This window comes from Sarcophilus harrisii, chromosome 4 (assembly GCF_902635505.1).
Source record: "Sarcophilus harrisii chromosome 4, mSarHar1.11, whole genome shotgun sequence".
In the NCBI taxonomy this organism is placed as follows: domain Eukaryota; kingdom Metazoa; phylum Chordata; class Mammalia; order Dasyuromorphia; family Dasyuridae; genus Sarcophilus; species Sarcophilus harrisii.
The window spans coordinates 272977899-273001154 of record NC_045429.1 but is presented as its reverse complement, the minus strand read 5'-3'; the positions used below and the strand labels follow the sequence as shown (position 1 = coordinate 273001154).

The 23256-nt window shown below is 36.9% G+C and overlaps 1 protein-coding gene across 6 annotated transcripts; it reads left to right on the top strand.

Annotated features, from left to right (window-relative positions):
• The first annotated feature begins 15 nt into the window (after positions 1 to 15).
• NFYA (nuclear transcription factor Y subunit alpha) lies at positions 16 to 23256 on the top strand. 6 transcript variants are annotated; one of them, XM_031964893.1, is made up of 10 exons: positions 16 to 99; positions 3750 to 3901; positions 5661 to 5744; positions 9336 to 9482; positions 11210 to 11341; positions 11803 to 11908; positions 12847 to 13013; positions 14604 to 14777; positions 15292 to 15393; positions 20519 to 23256. In XM_031964893.1, the coding sequence occupies exons 2-10, from the start codon at positions 3827 to 3829 to the stop codon at positions 20570 to 20572; spliced, it is 1041 nt and encodes a 346-aa protein (XP_031820753.1). In that variant the 5' UTR covers positions 16 to 99; positions 3750 to 3826; the 3' UTR covers positions 20573 to 23256. The 6 variants fall into 6 exon arrangements, with proteins under 6 accessions (XP_031820753.1, XP_031820754.1, XP_031820752.1 ...); XM_031964894.1 differs by having other exon boundaries at positions 5658 to 5741; XM_031964892.1 differs by having other exon boundaries at positions 5658 to 5744.

The following is a 23256-nucleotide window of genomic DNA, read 5'->3' as shown; positions in this document are numbered from 1 at the left end:
CAGTGGCGGCGGCAGCGGCGGCTGGAGCCTCTGATTGGGTTTCGGGGTCCGGTACTGGAGCCAATCAGCGCGGGCAGCGAACCGGGGGAGCGAGGCACGGTGAGTGTGAGGAGCCAATATCCAGCGGCCCAGAGCCGGCCCCAGCGCCCCGATTGGCGGGTCTCGCTGACCACTCAGGAGAGGCCCAGGCGCCCGCCGAGCCCGGGGAGCGGGGCGGGTGGCGGCGGCGGCGGCGGCAGCTGCGGAGGCTGCGGGGCAGGCCTGCCTGGAACCGGGCCCTGGCGTGGTGTGGCTGTACCGGGGACCTGCTGCCACTCCCGGCCGAGGCCTGCAGGGGGCCGCCCCGCCCGTGCGGGAATGGCCGGGCCCTCTCCGCGCTCGGCGGCTTGACCCAGGGGTCCCGACCCCCAAGATGGGGTCCGGATCTCCCGCTCGGTCGCGGCTCTTAAGCGCTACCTCCAATTTCCCCGGGCCCGGGAGCCACCTCCTTGGGCCCACGGGCTCCAGGGCATTCGGGGAGTGGGTCCTCAGTGAATTCTTCACTAAACCCTTGCTGACCTGAGTGACCACCCAGCACCCCTTTCTTCCTCCTTTCTGTGTGCCCGGCTGAATATGCCCTTTGTACGTGTGTTTGTGTGTACACACACTCGCACTCGCTCGCACCCCTCTCCACCCCACTCAATCACCTGGACCCTAAAACCCCGCCTGCTTCGTTTGCCCCCACCCCTCCCCCATCCTCTATGAATGAGGTGCGCCTAGTTCTCGGGCCATTCCCCGTTTCACAACCCGGGACGGGCAGCTTGGCAAACCTAACACAAAAGCCCCCTGCCATGGTCTTCCCGCCCCCCATCCCCCCATCTCCTCCCCCTTGGTTCCTCTACTGTCTGACTTCCCTTGTCCGCCTGGTTCTTAAATCCAGGAGGCCCGTGGCCTCCCCTCCACTTCTCCCACTCCCCTGGCCCGACCATGCCCCTCCTTCCAGCCAACATTCCCTGTGTCTCCTGTCCCGTTACCGTTACCACCCCCTTTTGGCTCGTCATTTCCTCCCTCTCTCGTTGCTGGGGCAGAACAGCAGCCCCCTCCAGACTGGGTGCCAAACCAAGCTGCCTCCTTTTCCCAGGCTGTTTGTCCATTTGGCTCCTGGAAGCTCTTTATACCAGTTTGTTCTCCCATGGAAGACTTGACTGCACGAGCCCTCTTTCTCCCCTCTTCAATACTTTGTTGTAGCTAGGAAACATAGAGTTAATTTTCCCCTACCACCATCTTCTTTCTTACCTGACTTAAGTCAGCCAAGACTTCAGGCTCCTTCTCTTGATTCATTTTTCTCCTATTATAGAGAGTGCATAATTAAGTTCCTGTTTATAAAATGATTTGCATTTTAAGTTCTTAAAATTTTTTTCTATATTCATATTAGGATCAAGGCTTACTTTAAAAAATGAGAGGTCTATTCAACTTTAAATCCTATGATTCTGGCTGCAGTAAAATTTTAGGAGTGGTGACTTTATGGAGTTGTACAGTACTTGGGATTCTGATGGAGGAAACAAGTCCCTAACAAGATTTAAGTCAAATTGACAAGTACTTCAAGTTAATTAAGTAACTAGCAGGTGCCGAGCTTTGTAATAGGAATTCAAAGGTAGACAAAAATGCTGCCCTCGAGGAACTTAAAATCTTGTGAGGACAACATGCAAATAAACAAGATGTATAAAGGATAAATTGAAGATAACCTTAAGTTAACACTGGTGTTAACAAGGCCTGCAAAAGGCATTTTGCAGAAATTGAAGTTTTAGCTGAAACTTGAAAATCCTGGAGGCAGAGATGAGAAAGGTGTGAATTCCAGGTATGGAAACAGCCAGATAAAAAGGAGTGTTGGGTAATAAATTGTCCTATTAGAGAAATTGCATGGATGGTGGTGCCACTAGATAGATACAAGAGAGTAAAGTGAAAGAAAACTAGAAAGGTTGTGAAGAACCAAACAAGACTTTAAAATTTGAAACTGAAGGTAACAGTTTCCAATAGGATTTATTAAATGAAGGAGTGGTAACATGGTCAGACTGTGCTTTAGAAAATCTGAGAGATTTCTGCTTATAACTGGGGTTGATTTCTTTCGAACATAAAGGGGAATTTTTGTCCCTAGTCTATTCCTTTTTGTTTATTGTTAAATTATAAATCCTCAAGGAATCCCCCTCCCCCCGTTTTTGCTTCTTAGAATTAAATTATCTTTGATAAGATAAAAGTAATAACAAACTCATAATCACGTTAATAGAGTATTCTATGGCATGGATAATTTAAAAATATTTGCCTTTTTAATGTGTTTTGCATGTGTATTTGAAGAAGTATCTCATGTTTTTAATTTCAAAAATTAAAAGCTACATTTTGAAAATCCAATATAGGGAATCCAATAGGGAAGGGTTTTTTTTGTTTTGTTTTATTTTGGGGTTGTTTTTTTTTGGGGGGGGGGGGTTGAGCTTTGTGCTCTCTCCTGGAGAAAGTGCATATGTATTTTATTTATATGAGTGTGCATTGAAATTTGGTGGGAGTTAAATTTTTGCCCTGAAAATGTATATTGTATTCACTGGAGAATCTCTTTATTTGGGATATTGCAATTTCCTTGAGACACTTGAGGAAAACAGATTTTTACGTAAACTTTATTTTTTCATGTGAAGTTAAGATATGGGTTTTTATTTTAATCATTTGGGGGTGGGGAGGAGATAGCCAAAAAGGCATATGTGCTTCCTCAAAAGTTGACAATTCTCATAAGGGAAGAAGGATATTTTTGAGGCAAAACTTTTATTAAATACAGTTGTCCTTTGGCCAATTGAAGACAAGAATAGTAGAACTGAATTTGCTTTACTAATTAGCCAGATCACATACACTTCAAAGACAATCTGGAAAAATAAATAGGTCAATCCTGGACCTGGAGTGGTAGCCTTTGGATATAAATTTCCTGAGATTGCTGACTGTGTAATCCTGAGCTTCAATTTCTTCACCTGTAAAATGGAAACAATAGTACCTACTATTGAGGGTTATTAAGATCCAATGAATTCCCTCCTCCTCTCATACACTTTACCTCTCTACTTATCTGCCTCCTCTCTCCCATCTACCCCATCTCTCCTCTTCTTGTTTTGAGCTGCAGTTGTTTTATATATACCCATTCAGTGGAAGGGACAAGAGAGATCATCTTTATGCCTTGGGAGGGAAATGCTATCCAAGACTGCCTTCTAACACTTTCTTTTGTATTACAGTTTATTCTTTAACATTAACCAACACATATTGATTCTCAGTAGTAGAAATTAAAATTTCTTGAATGGAGGGGACCAGGGGAAAATACAGAGTAATTTGAAAATTTAAAAGAAGTCAAAGATACATTCAGTATTTAAATGTATTTCCTTCCATTCATTGGGATCATATGCAAACTCCAAATTCCTTTAGATTCTGATTAAGAAGTCCCTTCTTAAAATTGGCTATTTGAATAATACTGAATTTGATCTCAGGCCTTGAATGATCTACCCACTTGATTAAAACAATGCATATGTACTGTAACACTTTGAAGACAGGCCTTACAAATGTGCTGCATGCCTTGAAATTATTTTAAAAACTTAGAAATATAGGTTTATTGTAATCATAGATTATGCTAATTTAACCTTGTAATTTCAGTGCTAAATGATACTGATTAGTCATACATTATTATAGAGATCTATATATCTATTGATTATAATTTCTGGTAATTTCTTTCTTAATCTTTCTAATAGGAGTACACTCTTAAACCGTTTCCCAGGATATCCAGCAGGAGGTTGTCATATATACAGAATTGCAACCTAAATGAGACATGGAGCAATATACAGCAAACAGCAATAGTTCTACAGAACAGATTGTCGTGCAGGCTGGACAAATTCAGCAACAGGTATGAAAATCATTCAACTCTGAGTGTCAAAATAAGAGAACTGGCTGTAATTTTAAAAGTGACTGCTGTAATGTATTTGAAATTTGATCATATTCTGAGTTTGGCGAGATGCAAAGGTCTAGACATTTTCTTGGTAATATTTCCTTATATTTGGACTCAGTATCTCAAACTGAATTCAGGTTTCTTTGCAACTGTATTCTATCCACAACCCACTGGAATAGTTTTTTTATGTTACCTGAACAATCTGTCTTTCATATTAATTAACCTAGACCTCTTGACAAATTATTAAAGTTCAAACTGTTGGGCTACTTTCATATTGAGCTTTGGAATTGTTGAGTTTGTCTTCATGTGAATATATTGAATTGATTCTGTTCTGCTTCTTTTCCTGATGAATTCCATCTGGCACGGACACTTTGGCTTTCTATAGTGGATGAACACAAAATTCTTAGATTCAAATAGATCTTCCGACAAGATGATTTTGGAAAGTTAATTCTTAATTCAACATTAGGATTATATTTAGAAGCTGTATTTGCAACTATAGATGCATTGGAAAAGAATTAGAGCTGCTGGTTTTTAATTTAATGCCAAATCCAAGTAGGATATTGTGAAATGCATGCAGATGACATTTTCTGATGTTTCCTGCAAGGTTTACTTTATTTTAGGATAAGTCTCAACAAATTTTTTTGGGGGGGGGCAAGGAAAACTGATTCTTTGCACCTTAGTCTGACTTTAGATAGAATTGCTGATTATACCTGATTAGGTGTAAATGAAAAGGAAATTAATTTCTTGTTGTGTTTGGCGTTGTTGTCAAATTCTAACATATGGTACTTAGAAAATTGAGGTTTCCAGAGATCATTACAGAAAGTTGTTCCTGATTAGTGGCCACAGGATGAAGTCAATTTGAATCATGATTTTATTATTTCACTAAGTGAATCACAGTGATTATTTCACTAAGATCACCCCTTCCAAATGAGTGGTTTCCACAAAAGCATCACCATTTATTTAGATAGCATGCTAATTGATTTTAAAAAATTGGGGAGGGGAAATCAGGAATAACCCTTAAATAGACACAATGTGGAAGCCATTAGATTAATTTACTAATTGCTTCTAATGTAGTTGAGTTAAACAGAAATACTTTTAGCTTTAAGTTACAAAAATTGTGAATTTATAAAGATATTTAGTTTTCAATAATTTGTCCCCATTGCATCATAAATTTTTGTAAGGTCTTTGAGAGGATATATTTATATTCTTTTCAGTCAAAATAGTGTCTTGCATTTGGTAGACACTCATGATTTGAACTACTTGTATTCAAATGATGAAATCCTTGAAATGTACATTTTCCTTTCAAAATGTAGCTGCAATTCCATTAAAAAATAAATTTACTACATAAATGCAGTTGAATAACAAATGAATGCTGTAATATAAAGGAGCCCTGAAGTGCTTCTATAAGCAAGTGGACTGAAATTGCTTGTTTCTGAAGGCTACCTTACCATTTGGTTTTAAACACAATGAAAAATACTTTGACCATAGCACATTAAAGAGCAAATCTCAGTAAATGGACAGATGCTTATGTCACGACATTATTTTTCCAGTTGGTGACAGTAGCAACTTGGGTCTATTCTTTCAGTCTGAAAGTCCAGGAAAAAGGGGGGCTTTTGAGGAAACAATCTCTGTCCCCCAGGAGGTAAGGTGATCTCTTATCTTGAGCTGTGCGTTTCCTTGTCAAGTTTCAAGCTATTCCTGTTCCTGTTCCCAGCAGCAGGGTGGTGTCACTGCTGTCCAGTTGCAGACAGAGGCCCAAGTGGCATCCGCCTCAGGCCAGCAAGTCCAGACACTCCAGGTAGTGGTGATTTCTCTAATTGTATCTATGTGAGCACTGCATGAACTTCCCCCTCTAATTCCTGCCTGATGCTGGTTTTTTGTTGTTGTTGTTGTTGTTGTTGGTTTTTATCAGGGTTTGAAATGGGAATGGTAAAAGTGAGTGGCATACGGTTTTCTTCTCTATTTGATGCTGCCAGTTTTCATTTGAGACCCAAAAAATTCCTGCTGAGTTTCTTAATGTTTCCTAGAAAGTGTGCAAGAAGTGTTGTCACCCGCTTCTAAAACCATACATATCTATTTTTGGAATTAATAGAAAGTGAATGATTGAACAAGTAACTAGCAGCAATTCTCAGCAGTAGGAGTTTTAAATTAACTTAGAAATTGAATTAGGAGTTTGATCTTTACTCATGTGCTGAATGTTAATAATTTGAGATAAAAGGAAACAAGAAAAAATTGAACTAACAAGGCTTGGATTAGCCATTATTTTTTATTAATGAATTAAGTGGTTAGGAAATAGCAAGTTTAATATAATGCATTTATTTTGAATAAACCGGTAAAGTACTGGGGCAGACAATACTAATATATTTTCATAGAAGGAAGTCTATTATTCGGTGTCCAAAATAGGCAATAGGAAAGCCAAGTTGATTATTACTGACATATGTAAGCAGAATAAAGCACTTTTACCAATAGGAAACTTCAGAAACTAGTATACTGGCTAGTTCCCTAGAGCAGATCTTTATCTGTTAAAAGCTTTTTTTCTATGCTAGAAACTACAGGAGCTCCCTATAACTAGATATTGCAGAAATACAAATAAAACTCATGAAATTTATGTGTATCTTTTTTCCTCTTCCTGACAAGAGATGAAAGTTACTTTACTTTCGGGTTTGGAGAGAGGCTCCTTCCTTTTTAGAGACCAAGCCCATTATTTCCCTTTGTGAATTTTGGTGGAAGAGTGTATGTTAGGACAGTTTAAATCAATTAACCAACCAAAATTCCCCATAATGTACAAGATAAATTGATAAAGAAGAACTTGGCTTTTGCTCAGAAAATTGGAAATCTTAATTATATATCTTGAATCTAAGGTCTTGAAATTGGTTACTGATAGATTTAAAACTTTGGGATTGGATAATGAGTGTGATAGTACATGAAGCTGCAGATTTGTATCTTCTAACTTAGCTAATTGAACAATTAGGGCAGAAGATAAGTTATTTCAAACCCTGATTTGTGTGACCCATTTCATTTGTTCCATATATGTTAGAAATTTTTTAAAAGCATTAGTTAGTGTACAGAGCTTTACTGCTTAATGCCATGCACTTCATAGCTCCTCACTGGACTGTTGTTCCTTTTCGTGCTAGTTTTTCAGAAAAGAATAGTTGTGGGATAATGGAATTATGTATTTCAAATATTACATCCTGGAAGAAGTTGATTTTGTATATGTCATCTTAATGGTATTCTGTCACAAAGTTCAGCAGCTTATTCATCTTTTCTGCTTGCTTCATCTTAGTTTTATTTTAATATATAAATACAGACAGTTCTTGCTTTCAGTAAATGAAATGTACCACAGACCTCTATGTAAAACAATTTTTTTCGTAATGTGAATTTGTCTGTAGATGTGAAGGAGGGAGGTATGTATGAACCTGGTTCAAGGACTAGGGCCAGAACAGGGAAAAGAGTGCAGGAAGATGAACATGTAGGAGTTAGACATGGGTACAAAGACCATACCCAAGCAAAGACAAAAAGAGCAACAGATTGGGGAGGGTTGAGCAAAGGACTCTCTTGCTAAGGTTTCAAGGCAAATCCCCAACAATCTCTCCAAGCATTCTGTCACTTGGTGGGTTAGGTGTTTTGGGAAGTGGGGGTGGGGTGGGGTGGAAGTGGTTTGATGGGGGACCTCAGTGCTAGAGCAGTGAGAAAGCACAGTACTGTACAGTAAAGGCATTCTTTTGGAATTTATGAAGTTGAATTAATGCCAGTTTACCCAAAGCCAGAACTGTCTGTAAGTGTCGTGAATTGTCATTAACTGCCTGTGGAATGGGAACATAATATAACATGCTACTTAACTGTTGCTTCAAGCTCGTCTTTTGCTTGTACTTTTTTACCACATTGAAGACTGGGGTTCATTTTTGAATGCATAAGTGGTGATCAGAAGAAGGATTAAAAGGTGACAGATGTCAAGATAAATGGTGTGCCATACTTAAAAGCTTATCTTAAGTACTTTCAGACTTTTTTTTTTTAAGAAATGGAAGCTCTTGATGGAAATAAGTAGCAGCCCCTTTTCTCAAAGGATCTCATTATTTTAGAGAATTGTAAATTACTCTTTTAAGTATTCATGAAATAAATATTCTGAAAACCTATCCATGTATGAACTGTGTCTCAAAAGGAATCTACTTTGAAGTAAGAAGGAAGGGGAAAATAGGTATATGAGAATTTGACAGTAAAATTTATATAGATAATAAATATGGAATTTTTCCAACAGACTTAACAAAGCCTGGAATTTAAAATTTCTTCATAATGTTCTTTTATTCTCACTTGTTTCTATAATGGAAAAAATAATTCCTAACTTTGTAGTCTGTAAAAGTATAAATTGACCCATTCTTAGTATATTTCTGGTCATTTATTAATTTTTTTAAAATTATGAAATAATTTTAACATCTTAGACTATATAAAGAGTTAGCATCCTAAAATCATGATGGAATAAGAAAACAGAAGATTCAAACTACTCTTGTGACACTGGATCATTCTTGTTTCATTGAAGTGTTTTTGTGCTATGGTTTCCAGAAGGAGTTCTAGGGAAAGAACATTTCATTTTAAGAATCATGATACATAGCATTTGTAGCTTTCAGGCTTATAGTAGCTTCCTCTTAGAAACTTGAAAAATAGGAATTCCATTCATATCATCTCCACATCATTTCCACATTCCTCATTCTACAGAAATTAAAATTAATGTAGTTGTTATAAGGAGTATTTATGGGGATCAAACCTCTTATAATGGTTGGAACAGCACACAGAGTATATCAATTTAAGATCAATCTATAAGTAGTAAGCATTAAATGGTGAAAATTACTCAGAATTCTCAAGGTGAGTTTGGAAGAGTGAGTCAGTCAGAGTTGAAAGACAATGGAGAGAGGAACTTGACCCCCATATCGCTGCTTTCCAATCTGGCTCCTTGTATTTTTTTCCTACTCTCCCTCTCCACAATACCTAGAATCTTCACTGTCCATTTGAAAAACACCATTCCTGGAAATTGGTCTACTGGCAAGCCAACCAAGTTTTCTTATCAGTTCCTAAGGACTTATTCCATGCATCTTGATAAAAATCTTGAGTTATTTGTTTGTTTTTTAGTTAATCTGTTGAAACTTCAAAGGATTGTACTTGTGTTCCATTTTAACTTTAAACTGCCGTGGCATTTAGTCACGGATTATTTTATGATGAAAATCACTTATATGCTAATTTTTCTTCACAATTTCCAGCAAATTTTTGTCCCAAGTAACAAAAAAGTTAGTAGGTAATCCCACTGACTGGCTTATAGTTAAATTCTTTCTCTGGGTAGCTTTATTTCATTGTTTTTTGTTTTGTTTTGTTTTGTTTTGTTTTGTTTTCTGTTGATCTCTAGGTCCAGGGTCAACCTTTGATGGTACAAGTGAGTGGAGGTCAACTAATAACATCAGCTGGCCAGCCCATTATGGTCCAAGCTGTTCCTGGTGGCCAGGGTCAGACTATCATGCAAGTACCTGTTTCTGGGACACAAGGATTACAGCAGGTGAGCATAATTATATGAGCAATTCATTAGAATGTGAATTGATATTATAATTTTTCTTACACTATTTTTTTTGTATGTCTTGCCTCAATACCTAGCACAATGCACTTGATCAATGTTTAATAAGTATTTGTTTAACTTTCTTCAGATGAATTGAATATACATTGCTACAAACAATTTATGGATTTAATTTACCAAACTTTTATCAAATACATACCATGTATGAAATCCTGAAATAAAAAGGTGAAACATGTACACACACAAAAAGTTAAATCGAGGAAGAGAGAAAACTAATAATTAATTGGAGGAAGTAAGTGGTTGGCAATGGAACAAAAAGAAGACAAGGTTTTTGAGGAATTGAGATGAAGTTAGAATCCATTCCAGCTATGAGTAATGAATTGAATGAATACATAAAAAAAAGAATTTGTATAAAATTAGGAGAATGGTTTGTGTTCCATTTCTGCTATCCTGTGTACAAAGTAAGTAATAGCGATATTTTAAGATGCTCAGCTGTTCTCAGTAATACAATGAAAGAATTGATGGTTTCTGAATGCAAAGCAAAGCTTGCTTTTTTTTTTCCCCCTTTATTTCTCATTTTCATTGTTAGTGTTGTTTAGTTTTGTTTTCCAGTTTAACTTGTATTCCATTGACAGTTTACCCAAAGCCAGAACTATCTGTAAGTGTTATGAATTGTCATTAACTGCCTATGGAATGGGAACATAATATGACATGCTACTTAACTGTTGCCGCTAGCTCATCTTATGCTTTATGGAAATGTTTTGCATTATTATATACATAGCTTCTGTAGAATTACTTGCCTTTCTCATGGGAGGAAGGAGGGACGAGAAAGGGAGAGAATCTGGAACTCTTAAAAATTTTGAAAAATAATGTTAAAAACTGTTTTTCACATGTTACTAGAAGAAAATAAAATACTAAGTAATTTTTTAAAAATAATGATCTATGACAATTCCAGAGAACTAAGAATGAAACTGTCCACCTTGAGAGAGAAACTGATGAACCTGAGTGCAGATTTGAAGTGCATATTTTCACTTTATTTTTCTTGTCTTTTTCTTTTTTGGCAACCAGTATGAAAATGTGTTTTGCATGACTTCACATGTAGAATTGGCATCATATTGCTTGCCTTCTCAGTGTGAGGAGGAGGAGGGAATAAGAATAATTTGAAATTCAAAAATTTTTAAATGCATGTTATTGTTTTTAGTTTTTCCCTTTTTTTCTTGTTTAAGAATAATAAATTTCAGTTGTAAGAGACCTTGGAATGGCCATTTATTTCTTCTCTTTTCCACCAAAAGGGAATTTATACTTAGTATCTTGGGAAAATATTGACTTTCCTGCATTCTCAGTGATCTAGAAGAGAACTTATAGCTTACTTCAGGAATTTGTAATAATGGGATTTTTTTTTTTTTTTTTTTAATTTTTTAGCCACTGTAGTTGGTTGTTGTAAATTATGTATTCCTTCCAGTTCTATGAATCTAGGAAATTCATCCTACTAAAGGAACTGTCTATTCCCTCTTGAATTAAACCAAAATAACTGATAACAAGTCACTCTTGATTCAGAATGGTAAAGAGGACAGAGGTAATTCTGTTCCTTCCTTACCATTTGCCAATCTTATAAACTATAAATTGAGAGAGAATAAAATTAGAAGACCAAATGAGGGCAGTTTCAACACAAGACAATTTTCTTTGTTTTTTGTCTTTTTTAACTTTTATAGATCCAATTGGTACAGCCAGGACAGATTCAGATTCAAGGGGGTCAGGCTGTTCAGGTACAAGGTCAGCAAGGCCAAACCCAGCAAATCATCATTCAGCAGCCCCAGACTGCCGTCACTGCTGGCCAGACCCAGGTAACTGATCTTTCCTAAAATACAATAAAATGGTTCATTTGAAACTATTAAGGTGCTATGCCAAAACATTTCATATTGACTTGGGAAGTTGTCTTCAAAGGCTTCTAAATGATAAATAATTTGAATAACATCTAAACCTCATCTTTATATTTTAAGGTGGGGGAGGGGTAAAAGAAACTTAACGAATCTGAAGGCTTGAAATACATAATGAATAGAAGGAATGAGTTTTGCAACTTCTGTTTTTGTTTTGGCTACATTTAGCATATTGTGATAGTTCAGTTCTTCCCCCCTTTTAAGGATCCTCTTTCTCTTAAAGTTGCTTTTTAAATTAAACATCCCTTTTCATTAAAATGTTTCTGAAAAGTAGGTGGTCCTATGTGATATCCGCTCTTTTATTTTGAGGATTCTTTTGGGAGGATATGTGTTGCCTATTGGTGGTATTTATTGTTGGCTCCTTGCAGACTCAACAGCAGATAGCTGTCCAGGGGCAGCAGGTGGCACAGACTGCGGAAGGACAGACCATTGTTTATCAGCCAGTCAATGCAGATGGCACTATCCTTCAGCAAGGTATGAGACAGTATGTGTGCTTTCAAGTTACTGTTTGTCTCTTTCCTGTGTTTTCTTGGGTGGCTGGCTGGCTGGCTCACTTTAGAAGGGGCATCTAGCTTCCAAGAAATAGTATTTTTCATATCTTCTTAGTCTCAGACTTGGATAGTTGCTGTAGTTTTATTGTACCAAAATACAACAGCACTTTTTCAAAGAATTTTCTATTAGCACTAGCCACCCAAAAGAAAAATCGACTTTCATTTGTGGATAAGTCCTATTAATAATTATAATTGACCTTTGTCCAGCATGTAAAAGTTTGCATATATGTATATGTATACACATATCTATATATGCATGCATATTTATACACACATTAAAAAAAAATTGACCCTGAGATCTTTTGTTACTTTCGTTAAAGTGTGTGGGTATGGGTGTAATATGACTATGGTCAGATACAACATTTTTTAATATGTTTCTTTATGAATCATGTTGGGAAAGAAAAGTCAAAACAAAAGGGAAAAACTATGACAGACCCAAACAAAAAAATAAAACAATGGTGGGGAAGTGAACATTCCATGTATGGATTTATATTCAGTCTCCATAGTTCTCTCTGGATACAGAAAGCATTTTTCATCCAAAATTTATTGGGATGATCTTGGATCATTGAACTGCTGAGAAGAACCAAATCTGTCATAGTAGATCATTCCACAATCTTGCTGTTTCTGTGTACATATTTTCCTGGTTCTTAATTGTTTCACTCAGTGTCACTTCATGTAACTATTTCCAGGCTTTTTAAAAATCGGCCTATTCATCATTTTTTATTGAGCAATAATATTCCATTACTTTCTTATACCAAAAGTTATTCAGTCATTCCCCAATTAATGGGCATCTATTCATTTTCCAATTCTTTGCCACCACAAAAAGAGCTGCTACAAACCAAATGTTTTATTTTCTTAAAGTTACAGTCCCTGTTTCTGGCATGATTACCATCCCAGCAGCCAGTTTGGCAGGAGCCCAGATTGTCCAGACAGGAGCCAATACCAATACAACTAGCAGTGGACAGGGGACTGTTACTGTGACACTACCAGTTGCTGGGAATGTGGTTAATTCAGGAGGAATGGTTATGGTGAGTAATTGATCCTGTTGTTTCCTTTTTTCTATAGGTCTTGGTACTCATCCTCTCTATAAAATGAGGGTATAAATCATATCATCCCTAAGGTGCTGTCTGGGTTTATACTTTTTGTGACTGGTTAAAGTGGATAGAGCACTGGCTCTGGAGTTAGAAGACCTAGATTTGTCCCCTATATTTTATACCTCCTATATGAACTTGGGCCTCAGTGTTCTCATCTGTAAAACGAGGGGGTTGGATAAAGTACTCTTTGAGATCCTTTTCAGCTCAATGACTTTAATGATGCTGTGATAACGATACAGATTTTTTTTTCCTTTGGTGAAAATCTCAATTTATACTTTCTAGAGCTGATTTCATTTACAAAAGCTGTATAGCACAATTCTGATCTGTTTTGTTTCAAAGAGCTATAAAAACCTGTGTAAAACTTTTATACACATGAATTATGAAGATCTATAATAATTTTAAATTAAGGATTTGATTTTGAAGCGAAATTTTTACAATGAAACTTTCACTAGTAGGGAAATGTGTGTGTTGGGGTTGGGGGGAGCCCATTCTGTGCCTCCACTCATGCTGCCCTTCATTGCAGGTATTCACCAAGCATTTATTAAGCCCCTACTATGTGCAAGGCTCCGTGCCCAGCACTGGGGACACAAAGATGAAAACAAAACATTCCCTGCTGGCAAGGAGCTTACATTCTATTAGTAGGTGAGAATCTGTATGTTAGTAAATAATTTAGAGTGATTAATCGTTTTAACAAAGGATTTTTTAGTTATTGAAGGGTTTTGCTAAGGAAGCCCCTTAAAAACAGCAAAATATATTTTAAATTATTTAATTTACAAAAACATCATTTACATAAAGCATTATCAGGGAGGGACATTTTAGGTAAATAATATACAATAGTTAACTAACATTGAGATTAGGAAAGAAATTTAAATCCCACAAAGATTTTGGGTTTTGTAGTAGTCTATATGTAAACATGTTAAGTCATAACAAAGTAAAGACTTGAATTTTGAAGTTTCTCTGTTTGCAGTAGAAAGAATATACAAAATCTTTCTGCAGGAAAAAGATCCTCAGGGATCAAAAAGATTTTGAGGGCAGTTTTTTATTGGGATCGTTACTTAGCAAGCCTGAGAAAAGAATGATCAAATGGTTTATAGACCAGCTCCCATAGACCACAGTCAGCTGTCTAGGACACTAAAAACTCAGTAGGACAAAGCTGGCAAGCAAGCACAAGATCAATCATTCTTGGTGTCTGCTATAGCTTTGAACCAACATTGTGTCAAGTGGTGGCAAATCTGAATAAATATTGAGTAAAAAGAGATTGGTACATTCTTCAAAAATGTGTGTATGTGTACCTGATTGCTGTTACTGCTGGTATTAGTATTTATAATAATAGCCATTAGATGGCAGCAGGTATTCATAACAAATGAAGCAAGCAGTGGACATGATTTGTTTTGAGATATTTTAAACCCATCTTTGTGTTTCTTGCCACAGAAGAAAAAAAAGGGTAAGCAGGGATCCAGCAACTCTGCTTTGTCAGGTCCTTAATCCTCTTAATTAATAAGTTCTGGGTTCTTCCTTACTCAGATGGTACCAGGGGCTGGTTCTGTGCCTGCTATCCAAAGGATCCCCTTGCCTGGAGCAGAAATGCTTGAAGAAGAGCCCCTCTATGTGAATGCTAAGCAATATCACCGGATTCTTAAGAGGAGACAAGCTCGGGCCAAATTAGAGGCAGAAGGAAAAATCCCCAAGGAAAGGAGGGTGTGTATATACTTGGAGAATATATACATGTACATTGGGTCTTTTGGTTTGTAATTTAGTCATGAAGCCATCTCTCTTTACCCTTTGACTTTTCTGGAAATTTATGTATAGTGCTTTTCTTTGTTTTCATTGCTAAAAATTAACCCCATTTGGTATGAGCATCATCTTCCCTGTTTATGTGGATTATAAGAAGGGAGGGAAGGTTATATTGGATATTAATAGATTTTGACATTTAAGATCATAGAATTAGAACCAAATTTTTACTTGAACAAACTTTAGTTGTTTACTGTATTCAGCTGCTTGTCAGATTTTCTTCCCAATCATTCTTTGCTCTTCCCACTGAATTAAAGTTACTTGTCTTTTTTGTTGCCGAGCAATAGTGCCTTGCATAGTAATTTAAAAACTGTTTATTGAATTGAAATCATATATGCTCAACCTATTTTGAGGGGAAAAAATATACTTAAGTAATTCTCTGTAAGTTAATAGCTAAACAGAAAGATATTTGTCATTACAGAAATATTTACATGAGTCTAGGCATCGGCACGCCATGGCAAGGAAGCGTGGAGAAGGTGGTCGCTTTTTCTCTCCAAAGGAAAAGGATAGCCCCCACATGCAGGTAATGATAATAGTAATAAGAACCACTGAAATAAATCTAGCCTTTTAGGAGGTATAACACACTTTTCATGCATTATTTCATTTGATCCTCAAAATAACTATATGAGATAATCAGTACATGTAATCAAAAAAGCATTTACTAAGTACATGCTATGTGCCAGGCATTGTGCTCTAATTACTTAAGCGGGGGAGAGGGAAAGGAAAAACCTTTCTGCCCTCAGGTAGCTTACAACTTTATTGGAGAAGAAAACATATAGTCAATCAATAATCAACAAACAAAATTTATTAAAGACTTACTATGTGTGTCTGGCAGTGCCCAGGGAATATCCCCCCCAAAAAAAGGCAGAAGTAGTCCCTTCTCTTAAAGAACCCCCATTTTAATTAGGGAGACATGTGAACAATTATGTATATCCAAGATTTGTACAGAGTTAATTAGAAATAAACTAAGAGGGAGGGACTGGTATAAATGGAGATGGAGCAAGAAAGATTTCTTGTAGAATGTGAGGTTTTTAGATCAGACAAATCCAAATGTATATATTTGCAAAGTTAATGCAAAATAATTTTTTGAAAGAAGGCATTAAATATCTTGGAGGAATTGATAAAGGTTTCTTATAAAGATGGCATTTGAGCTGAATTTTGAAGGAAACTTAGTAATATGAGAGTTGGAAATAAGAAGGGAATATGTTCCAGGTCAGTATAGCTGATGCAGAGGCAGAGAATTGGAAGTTTAAAAGGAAGAATTTGAAATGGAATCATGTATATGACTTGAAAAGATAGGCTGCTAAATAGAGGAGTTCATATTTGATCCTGGAGGTGAGGGGAACCCTCCAGAGTTTATTAGGGAATGACTTGGCAAACATGCACTCTTTGAAAAATGGATTGGAGAAGGGAAGAGATCAATTAGGAGGCTTTTGCAGTAGTCCAGGGCAGAAGTGACAGAAACTTGAATTAAGTTTGTGGCTGTGAGTAGAGAGAAGATTGTGAGAGATGTTAAGTAGAGATGGAAACAAGATTTGGAAACAATATATAGGCTGAAAGAGAGTGAAGAGTCAAAGATGACACTGAGCTTATAAACTTGGATTACTGGAAAGATGGTGGTACCCTCAGAAAGAGGAAAATTCAAAAGAAGTTTGGAGGAAGCAATAACAAATTTTGTGTCAGACAATGAAGTTGAAGTTGCTTTGGGATGTCCAATTTGAAATATCTAATGAGAGGTGTCAAACACAGCTTGTGGGCTACATTTAGCCCATAACACTTCATAATACAACTCAAACCAGATTAAAATTCAGTTGGGAGATACTCGGCAAAATAAATGCAATATAACATACATTTTAAATAATAAAACATTTTAAAGTTAAGTCACTATGCAGGCTGCAGAGATCCTTATGTACAGAATAATGATCTCCATTTCTATTTGAGTTTGATAGGTGATTTACAATTCTGGAACTCAGTCTAGGACTGGATCTGAGAGTCATTCGCATGGGAGTTGAAGAGGTCATCAAGGAAGAAGAGGAAAGGCCCCAAAGCCAGAGCAATGCAGGATCCCAAAGTTAGCTGTGGAATATACATGATGATAAGAAGGATTGGCAAGGTTAGAGGATAACCGAGGGAGAGCAAGTATCCCAGCAATTGAGAGAGAAGTCTGTCTCTAGCATTGTCAGATACTTCAGAAAGATCACAAAAGATTAGAATTGAGAGAAATCCATTGGACTTAGCAGATAATGGACCATTCTGATGATTTATTAACATCCCTGTTTTTCAGAGTAGGAAATTGAAGTACAGAGGCTAAGTGACTTGCCCATAGATAGTTATATATCAAGGCAGGATTTGAACACCGATATCTCCTTCTGACTCCAAGTCCAGAAGTTTTTCTACACTAATGCATTTTTTGTGACATTGCCCTGACTTCTCTTGTTATTTTTTGGAGTAAGGCATGCTTAAAAAGGGCAGTTAGGTGGCACTCTAGATAGAGTGATGGGCCTAAAGTCAAGAAGTCTGATCTTCCTGAGGTCAAATCTGACCTCAGACACTCCTTAGCTGTGTGACCTAGAGAAAGTCACTTCACCCTATTTGCCTCAGTTTCCTCATCTGTGAAATGAATTGGAGAAAGAAGTGACAAACCACTTCAGTATCCTTGCCAAGAAACAAATTTCTTGGGAATCCAAATGGGATCATGAAGAGTCAGGCATGACTAAAAAAAGTGACTGAACAAAAAAGATATTATGCATACAGCATTGGGCCTGTAATTAGAAAAACATGAGTTCAAATCCTGTGTCATTATTTAAATGACTATGAACAAGTCACTTAACTGTTGCCTCAGTTTTCCTCATCTATAAAAGAGGATGAGAGCATCTACTTCCTAGGGTTATGATCAATTGAATGTTGAAGATTAATAATAATAACAAGAACAAATAACCTTTATGTAGTAGTTACTACAAACCAGGCATTGTACTAAATGTTTTACAATTCCTATATCTTTTGATTATCACAGCATTATAAAGTATTTAACATAGTGCCTGGCACATAGTAATCTTTATGTAAATGCACGCTGCTGTTATTATTAAATCTTTATCTCCAGAACTGACATCTTAACCTACATGTCAGACACACATTTCCAGCTGTCTATAGAATGTTAATTGGTTGCTTACAATAGAGTGTATCCCGAACTAAAAATTACTGTATCTTCCAATTCATTTCTTAAATTAGCCAGTTTTTATCTATTATAACCTTTATCACTTTTCCCCAAGCAGGAAATTGGTGTCATCTGTCTTCATTCCTTGTATACCACTTATATGACTAAATTCTTTTGGTTTGTTTATCACAATGTTAGTAGGGTTCATCCTGTCCTCTTTAAATATTATCCAGTATTGGGTCTACATGATTCCTAATTGGTTTTATACCTCTAATCCATCCTTTACAGCACCACTGCTGGATTACATTTTTCTATAGCTTGATTTTGATCACATCCTTATTTGACTCAACAGTCTACATAGGTAGCTGATGACATCAGGTCCAAACCCTTTTGCCAAGTTAAAGGCCTTCTAGATGGATTCCATCCTGTCTATACATTCTTATTGGCTATCTTTTTGAACATTAATTCTCTGTTCCATTATTTAGCAAAGCATTTTTTAAGTGCCTTTGTGTGCCAGGTACTGCACCTGGTACTGGGAATAGAAGAATAAAAAAATTAATCCCTGCTCTTGAGGAGATATATTTCAGTCACATTTCATGCTAAACTGTCCCCTGCACAAGTTATGAATAATTACTGTACCCCTCTGTACCCTGCTTCTTACTGTTTGATTATATATTTATTGCTATCTTTATCATTTTGTTTTGTTTAAAATGAGTTTTAATATTCAGGACTGTTTCCCAAGGTTATCATCACTATGAAATAAAACATAAAGTGCTTTGTAACTGTTACACACTTTACAGCTATTATTTTTGTTCTGAATTGGGCAGATTTTATTTATCAATTTGCCAATGTCTGTTAACTTCCAATTTAGAAGGCAGTGTGAAGGTTATAAAGTAGCCCAGCTTTTATATAACTCCTCAGCAAACATAACTCAAAAGGATGCCAGAATAAGTAGTGATCAGTAACTCTAGGAAGCTGCTCTGGCAAGGCTGTTGGTTACAAAAGCAGCATGTGGGATAATGGGGAATGGAAGCCAGTCTGAACTCCTGTAAAAAACTGGAAGCCTGTAGGTACTCTTGAGTGGGGATCCATGATGGCTGAATTTGTTTGAAGCCTGATCATCCTGGATTTGTCCTGTCCAAATAGGATGGAGTATTGTATGCCTCATAGCACCTGGAGACTCAGAAAGAGATATAGATCATCAACCAGATAAACATACAAGCGACCTAACATAATCTTGGATATAATGTCAAGGTTAGAACATGCGGTAAAAAGGCTATTTTGAGTAAGGGTTCAGACTTTACCTAGTGATCTTGACACAGTGGAACTAGTTAGCCAGCTGTACATTTCTGGGGTTAGTATTGTCCCAGGCAAGGCCTCTTAATCTTCTATAACTTCTATACCTTATTAGCCTTTGATTTTCCTAAGGATTATGGAAGCTACATCTTCCCTGTCCAGGAAGAAGGGGTTGATCCCTGTTGAAATACACCAGAACCAATGAATATCACAGCAGGCTACTGTCCTTAGATTTTATGGCCAGAACCAGAGATTTGAGTTCCTGGAAGGGTCTGAAACCCAGAGAAGGAATAGGACAAGGTGTTGAAATTCTGACAAATATTTTCTTAAAAGAAAAAATATACATCAGTCCTCTTTTCTCCCAGTTGTATCCAAGCCTGACTCAATCCACCTGGTGGCTTGAAGGAAATGAGACACACTCAGATTGTCTTGACACTTAACAAAATTTTGGAATCTAGCTTAATAGCATGGAGAAGATTTTCAGTAAGAACCCTGATACAGTTGAGTGAAGCTCCTTCAACATTAGCCAGCAATCCTGTGCATGTTCCCTCTTGCCACTTCAAACAAGAGGTTATACTGATTCAGTCCTACCAACCAAAACCAAAGTAAATATATAAGTTAACATTTAACACAAAAAGGTTTACCCAACAGTGGCATGTAAAGCTCCCTTGCCTCCAAATTTGCCATGATGATAATTCTTGATCAAAAATGTGTCAAACCCTAGGATTCTTCCAGATTCCTTAAATTGCTGCCTTTTTGTACAAAGGTGAAGAGGAAATAATTTTAATAGTTGAAACCTTAATCTTCTAGACCAATTAAGTCTTGAAGATATTTTCATTCTCTTAAAGGAATACAATCTACCTGCCAGGGACCCTATGGATGTTCCTTCCACAAGCTACACAAAGCATGGACTAATTTTTTTCTCTTGTAATTCCTACTAAGGACATAGTTGGCACATATAATTAATATCTCTCTAGGAAAATGGAATATGTTAGTCCCCAGCTCTTCCTTTTAAAAAGGCAGTTTACTAGCAGTGCTATCCATTCTTTATACATTGCAGACTATTAGGTAAACTTTTTCTATACTGTATTTTGTTCTTGGTAAAATTGTCTTTTTCTCTGAAAACTAGCTGTGAAAATCAGAAGTATTTAATTTTGGGAGAGAAAGATGATGGTTTTTATCGTTTCTTTGTCCACAGGATCCAAATCAAGCAGACGAAGAAGCAATGGCACAAATGATTCGAGTATCCTAACCAAGAGCAGAGAGAGCGAGCTGATCCAGGTTCCTCTCCACCATGTCCCATTTTTCCAGGAAATTGAGCAGATCTTCCAGTGGGACACTCATGATCACATTCTGCCCTTTTCTACAAAACAGAAACCACTTAATTTTTAATAAGTGGTTTGGTATTATAATTGCAGTGATCTCTGGCGAATTGAAATTCCAAGGACTCTGTCCCACCCCTCTCAGTCAGGACTTCAAACTATTAATGACATTAGTATTTCATATATTTGGATGGTACAAGAGACAAAAAGCCAACAAGACAGTACTACAGCGGCACTTAATTTGGCTGGTGAAGCAGGGCCATCCCAGGGGAGAGATACTTGTTCAGTCGTTAGCAAGATGACAGTCCGGGAAACCACAGCCCAATTCTTCCCACTTGGAGTTTGGTTAGTCTCATCCATCCATGAAGTTTGAGATTTTATGTGTGACCAACAGAATGAACATGTTGCATGCAGAGATGACTTTCAGGCAGAGGAAATTTCCATCCTGTGATGTATAAAGAACATATTGTTCCCTAAGAATGAGGTTTAATCAACCTGTGATTATAGCAAGAACCTGAATCTACCTGTTTGGTTTAATGCCAAGGGGGAAAAAATGCACCACTGGAGTAAAAGAAGCAAAGACTCACTAGCATTTTAAAATGCTGCTCGGCTCAGCTTAGGTGGTCTTAACCTACCTTCCCAATGAAAATGTAACTGATTATATAGAGAGATCACCTGGATCAAAAGTTTTCTTATTTTTTTCCCCCATAAGATTGTAGGGATGGCCAGTCCTCCTAGAAATTGCCATCCTTGGAGCAGAAAACAAAACAATTTAAATTCTTTTTGTGTTAAAGTGCTGAGAATATTTGCAGTCAGTAAAATGTCAAGAGAGCAAAACTGTAGGTTGCTGATCACAGAGTTTCTATAAAACTGTCCTCCTTTGACAGCACTTCAGGAATAGAAGGGAGAATGCAATGATTTGTTATTTTGAATAATATGTGTGTGTGCGCGCACGCATGTGTATGTATGTGTGTGTTTTGTAACTTGACTCAGTTGAGACCTGGGGTAGATCATTAGGAATTGAAGAGTAAGGAACAGATTCATACTAAAACCTAATCTAGGAAGGAAGTGGAAATTCCCTTACTGTCTTTAGTCTGAGATTTATTTTGTTAGTCCTTGGCCATTTCCAAAAACCATGTGCCATGGCTATTCCACGTTACTTATTGGAGCCAGTAATGAAATTGTTCCTCTAGCAGTTTTTGTTTTTTAAATCCCCTTGGCAGCTGGTGTGTGGATTCCTATTTCTGTTTGCTTTCCCCATTTAAGATGTAATCCTTATACTTTGATTCAGGAATCTTGTACAGATAGGCTTTCATATTGTACTTTTACTGTGGACCAAACTGGAAATAGATTAAGGAAGCCTCTAAATATCAAGAATGGGGCAGGATTCCCAGATCTAAGAACCTATCATAAAGCAAATTTCCATCTCTTGGACCTTGTGCTTCAGAGAATTAAGGTGATGTTTTAGAAGAATGGCTGTCTTATTGAACAAAAGTGGTTGAAAATATTCAGCATTTCAAGTGAAAAAAGCTGGAACTAAGTATAAATAAGGGGAGGAGGGAATGCTTTCTCATTTTTGTCTTCCCTGTAAAAATTTTGCAGGGAAAAATTAAGCCTTTTAAAAGGAAATTAATCAAAAAGTAAGGATTGTTATAGGGACAGTAGCCGAAGTGTGAAAAGATATATTTCCCTCATCCCAGGACTAATAGGTTCTGAATCCATGTATCCAAGTGTTGCTTTCAGATGCTTCCTTGGGAATTGAATTGTTTTTATTTTGTAGTTTCAGAGGCTTGTCTTACTTGCTAAGAACAAAGTTTGTATGATGATGATAAAACAGAAGGGGTTTGGATTCCTAGTTTATCTTTAGGATTCAGTATTAAAAGAGGAAGCCCCTCAAACCTGATCTCTAAAGCTCAAGCTCATTAAGAAAAGCATTTTTTAAACTGTATTTATTTATGTTTGTAAACTTGTACATAGTAACAACCCTGCAAATGTTCTGTTACTCAATTTTACATCTTTTAGGTTCTTTTAGGGTTTTTTGTTGTTTGGGGTTTTGGGGAGGGAAGGAGGGATACATCCGTTTTCAGTTTGATTTTTGTGTTTAGAATGTCAGGTCCCTTTTTTTGTTATCTTGAAACACCATGACTTTGCAAGGAAAGTTTGGGGTTTGGGAAATTATTTTTATTTGCTCCTCGGAAATCCTTTTCTTATATGTAGGTGCGACTGTTCTAATGACCTTACAATTGAAAAAGTGGGTGACTGGATGAATGAATAATTGGCATAATGCATAGTGTTACATTTCATTTGAGTACCTTTTTTGCAGGATAATTGTGTGTCTATGTATATATAAATATATATATTTTTAAGTGCATTGTTACGTATAAGATGTCCATGTCTATACCGCTGGACCAGGGGAACGTTTTCTGGGTTGTGGGTACCTGTTAATAATGTCTTGGCTTTCATTTGTGACCTTAAGCTATATGAAGGTTTTCCCTCCAGGGGAGAGGGGAATACAGGTGATCATTGGTGACATTGGAATTCAGAGTAATTTCCCATTGTTATTTTTTAAAAGAAATTTATAAAAATATCAAAATAAAAGTTTGCGTTTTAGGGA

Coding starts and splice junctions, on each gene's coding strand:
- NFYA (XM_031964892.1), top strand. CDS start 3,827: ATGGAGCAATATACAGCAAACAGCAATAGTTCTACAGAACAGATTGTC. Junction 5,745..9,335: donor AAGTCCAGACACTCCAGGTA/GTGGTGATTTCT, acceptor GTTGATCTCTAG/GTCCAGGGTCAACCTTTGAT. Junction 15,394..20,518: donor AGGATAGCCCCCACATGCAG/GTAATGATAATA, acceptor CTTTGTCCACAG/GATCCAAATCAAGCAGACGA.